General features: G+C 63.1%; 2 protein-coding genes across 2 annotated transcripts in view; one reads left to right on the top strand and one right to left on the bottom strand.

Moving 5' to 3' along the window:
* The window catches only part of ALG3 (ALG3 alpha-1,3- mannosyltransferase), a 4,114-nt gene extending 1,932 nt beyond the window's left edge, over positions 1 to 2,182 (top strand). The window contains exons 2-8 of the mRNA XM_009634327.1: positions 2 to 146; positions 318 to 478; positions 629 to 749; positions 1,071 to 1,276; positions 1,498 to 1,574; positions 1,771 to 1,915; positions 2,014 to 2,182. Coding sequence (XP_009632622.1) covers positions 2 to 146; positions 318 to 478; positions 629 to 749; positions 1,071 to 1,276; positions 1,498 to 1,574; positions 1,771 to 1,915; positions 2,014 to 2,182 — 1,024 coding nt within the window. The remainder of the gene's footprint in view (position 1; positions 147 to 317; positions 479 to 628; positions 750 to 1,070; positions 1,277 to 1,497; positions 1,575 to 1,770; positions 1,916 to 2,013) is intronic.
* A 608-nt stretch (positions 2,183 to 2,790) lies between these two features.
* The window catches only part of VWA5B2 (von Willebrand factor A domain containing 5B2), a 17,261-nt gene continuing 16,976 nt past the window's right edge, over positions 2,791 to 3,075 (bottom strand). The window contains 3 exon segments of the mRNA XM_035890026.1: positions 2,791 to 2,908; positions 2,910 to 3,063; positions 3,066 to 3,075. The exon segment at positions 3,066 to 3,075 is cut by the window's right edge and continues 261 nt beyond it. Of these exon segments, the coding sequence (XP_035745919.1) occupies positions 2,791 to 2,908; positions 2,910 to 3,063; positions 3,066 to 3,075 (282 nt within the window).

The raw sequence follows: 3,075 nt of genomic DNA, 5'->3' as shown, positions 1-3,075 counted from the left end.
ACCCCGCCGGCTTCGTCTACATCTTCCTGGGCCTGTTCTACGCCACGGGCCGCGGCACCGACCTCCGCCTGGCGCAGTACCTGTTCGCCAGCCTCTACCTCCTCAACCTGCTCCTTGTCTTCCGCATCTACTGCCGGACCAGCAAGGTAGCCCGGAGCCCGGGGCCGCGCTGGCCGCCTCGGGGCCTCTCCTGCTCTGCTGAAACGGGCTGGGCGGGGGAGCAGGGGTGGGGTCTGGGGTTTGGAGGGGCTCAGTGGCAGCGGGGGGTGGCCAGGACAGGCTGCTGATTGCCCTCACGTCTCTCTGTCCCCTGCAAGGTCCCCCCATATGTTTTCTTCTTCATGTGCTGTGCCTCCTACCGCATCCACTCCATCTTTGTCCTGCGGCTCTTTAACGACCCTGTCGCCATGGCCATCCTCTTCCTTGCCATCAACCTCTTCCTGGAGGAGCGCTGGTCCTGGGGCTGCCTATTCTTCAGGTGAGGGTCTGGGGGCAGGGCAGGGGCTGCTCTCCGTGGCGTCCTGCGTGCATGAGCGAGCTTGGCCCCAGGGAGGTGGCTGTGCTCAGCCCGGGGGCTGCCTGGGCACCCATGGGGTGGGCCGCAGTGGTAATGCAGCTTCCCACTCAGCCTGGCTGTGTCTGTGAAGATGAACATCCTGCTCTTCGCGCCGGGACTTCTCTTCCTCCTCCTGCAACGGTTTGGTCTCCTGGGCTGTATCCCCAAGCTCTGCATCTGTGCCCTGCTCCAGGTGGGTCCCTGCTCACACTGGCCACAGGGGCAGGCTGGCAGCTCCATCAGCAGGAGGTAGTGGACTGCCCTGCTTGCACCACAGCATCCTGCCTGGCTGCCCTGGGGGCTGGAGACCTCTGGGTGGATATTCAGTGGCACCAGCATCTGAGTTGGCCCCACACAGCAAGCTGGAGCTTGATAAATAATCTAATTTATGGGGCTCCCATCTTTGGCTGACTGTCCCTGTCCCCCCACGCGGTACTGGGCTTCTCGGGAGGTGGCAAGGCTGATGGAGACCTGGCTCACGGCTGCTGCGAGGGTGCTGGTGTGTCTCTGGCAGGTGATTCTGGGGCTGCCCTTCCTGCTGGTGAACCCCGTGGGGTACCTGACTCGTTCCTTCGACCTGGGCCGCCAGTTCCAGTTCAAATGGACGGTGAACTGGCGCTTCCTCCCAGAAGAGGTTTTCCAGAATCGAGCTTTCCACGCCATGCTGCTCCTGGCTCACCTGGCTGGCCTGGGGCTCTTTGCACTGCACCGGTGGCACAGGTGAGACCCAGGATTCCCCATCAGCACCCATGGTGCAGGATACTGGTCCACCACCCTCCTGCCCCCACAGTACTGCAGTTCTGGGGTTTCAGGGAGGAGTCGGGGGGAGTTTCTGTTCGGCTTTGGGGTGAGCGCTGCCCAGACATTGTGGCTCAAAGGGGAAGGTCAGGGTGGGAGAGAATTTCAACAGCTGATATCCGTGTTTGTGCTTCATCCCCCAGGTCCAAAGAGAGCATCCTGGCTCTGCTGAAGGATCCTGCCGAAAGGAAACACCCGTCCCCTCCCTTGACTGTCAACAATATCCTTTGGCAAGGCGGGTGGCAAGGACGGGGGGAGAGGGCAGGGCAGGGCAGACCTTGGGCTCAGCATTTGCAGGGTCCCGGTCCTGCTGTGCTGTCAGGACCAGTCTGACCTGGGGGATGGAGCTGTGCTGTGTGGCTGGGGAGCTGCTGCGGGGTCAGCCTCCCGTGTTTGTGCCCTTAATGCCAGCGCACAGATCGTCTTCGTCCTCTTCTCCTCCAACTTCCTGGGCATCTGCTGCAGCCGCTCCCTGCACTACCAGTTCTATGTCTGGTATTTCCACACGCTGCCCTACTTACTCTGGTGCACCCCTACCGCCAAGCTCGCCCACATGCCCAAGTGCGTGCTGCCGGGGAGGGGAACAACTGGGGGGGTCTGGGAGCAAGGGGCCTTGGCATGTCCCTCCCCATGCTGACCCCCAGCTTTCCCCCCTGCAGGGTGCTGCTGCTCGGCGTGATAGAGCTCTGCTGGAACACCTACCCCTCCACGGTCTGCAGCTCCCTCTCCCTCCACATCTGCCACGGACTTGTCCTGCTCCAGCTGTGGTATGGGACGGCCCCCCCGCCAAGCAGGAGGCCCACAGCCATCTCCAAGAAGGCCCAGTGAGAACATGGCCAGCTGGACGATGGGAACTGGCCTCTGGGACTGCCCCTTCTGCCTGCTCTTTCCCCACCTGGCTCCCAGGCTGCCCCTGGCCATCCCAGGAGGGCCGAGAGCCCTGGAACTGTACAAAGGGGGCAGCGTGGGGACCCCTGACAGGCAGGACTTCTCCAATAAAGGGGGCTTTGTGTGCCCTTCCCTGGCCACAGCATCCTCGTGCCATGACAGTGTCAGGACGGCCGTGCCTTGGCCTGCCCCACCTGCGGGGGGGCAGAGCAGCCGCCCGGGCCGTAGGAGCTCCCTGCCCAGCCCTGGGAGGGTGCTGCCCCGGGCAGGAGAGCAGCCTCTGGGGTGAGGTTAAGACAGAGGATCTGCAAAACCACTTTGCCTCAAGGTTTGAATGCCTTGATGCAAGCCCAGGGATCCCTGCAGCATGACTTTTCCTAGTCCCCTGTCTGCTCCCTCCTACAGAATGTGGCTAGGAAGGGGGTGACACTCCCTACCGTGGGCTCCGGTGAGCCCCAGTGTGGGGCTGACAGCTCCCTGCCCATAACAGAGACGCCAGTGCAGGCAGCACAGAGCCAGGCGTCTTTATTGGCCCCCTCTGGCAGCCATCAGACGTTGTTGGGGTTGTAGCACAGCATGTTCAGCTTGATGTTCTCGTCCCAGTGACGCAGCAGCAGGAACAAGTGCCTGGCCGCCCCTTTGAGGCAGCTCACGTCCACCCTTTTAGCGATGTTCCAGCCAGGCCAAGGCCACCGCCGTGGCCCAGCTGGCACTCTCCAGGTCCTCTGGCCCCACCTCCTGCCAGCTCACTCCAGCCTCGGAGGGGGCGGCTGAGTGGGGGCCAGTGTCGGACTCAGAGCCATGCCCACTGTCTGCCTGTGCCACACGGCTGC

The sequence above is a fragment of the Egretta garzetta genome, unplaced genomic scaffold, assembly GCF_000687185.1.
Source record: "Egretta garzetta isolate BGI_Z169 unplaced genomic scaffold, ASM68718v1 scaffold172, whole genome shotgun sequence".
NCBI lineage: Eukaryota > Metazoa > Chordata > Aves > Pelecaniformes > Ardeidae > Egretta > Egretta garzetta.
Note: the sequence above shows the minus strand (reverse complement) of the source record. Positions and strands in the feature narration are given on the sequence as shown.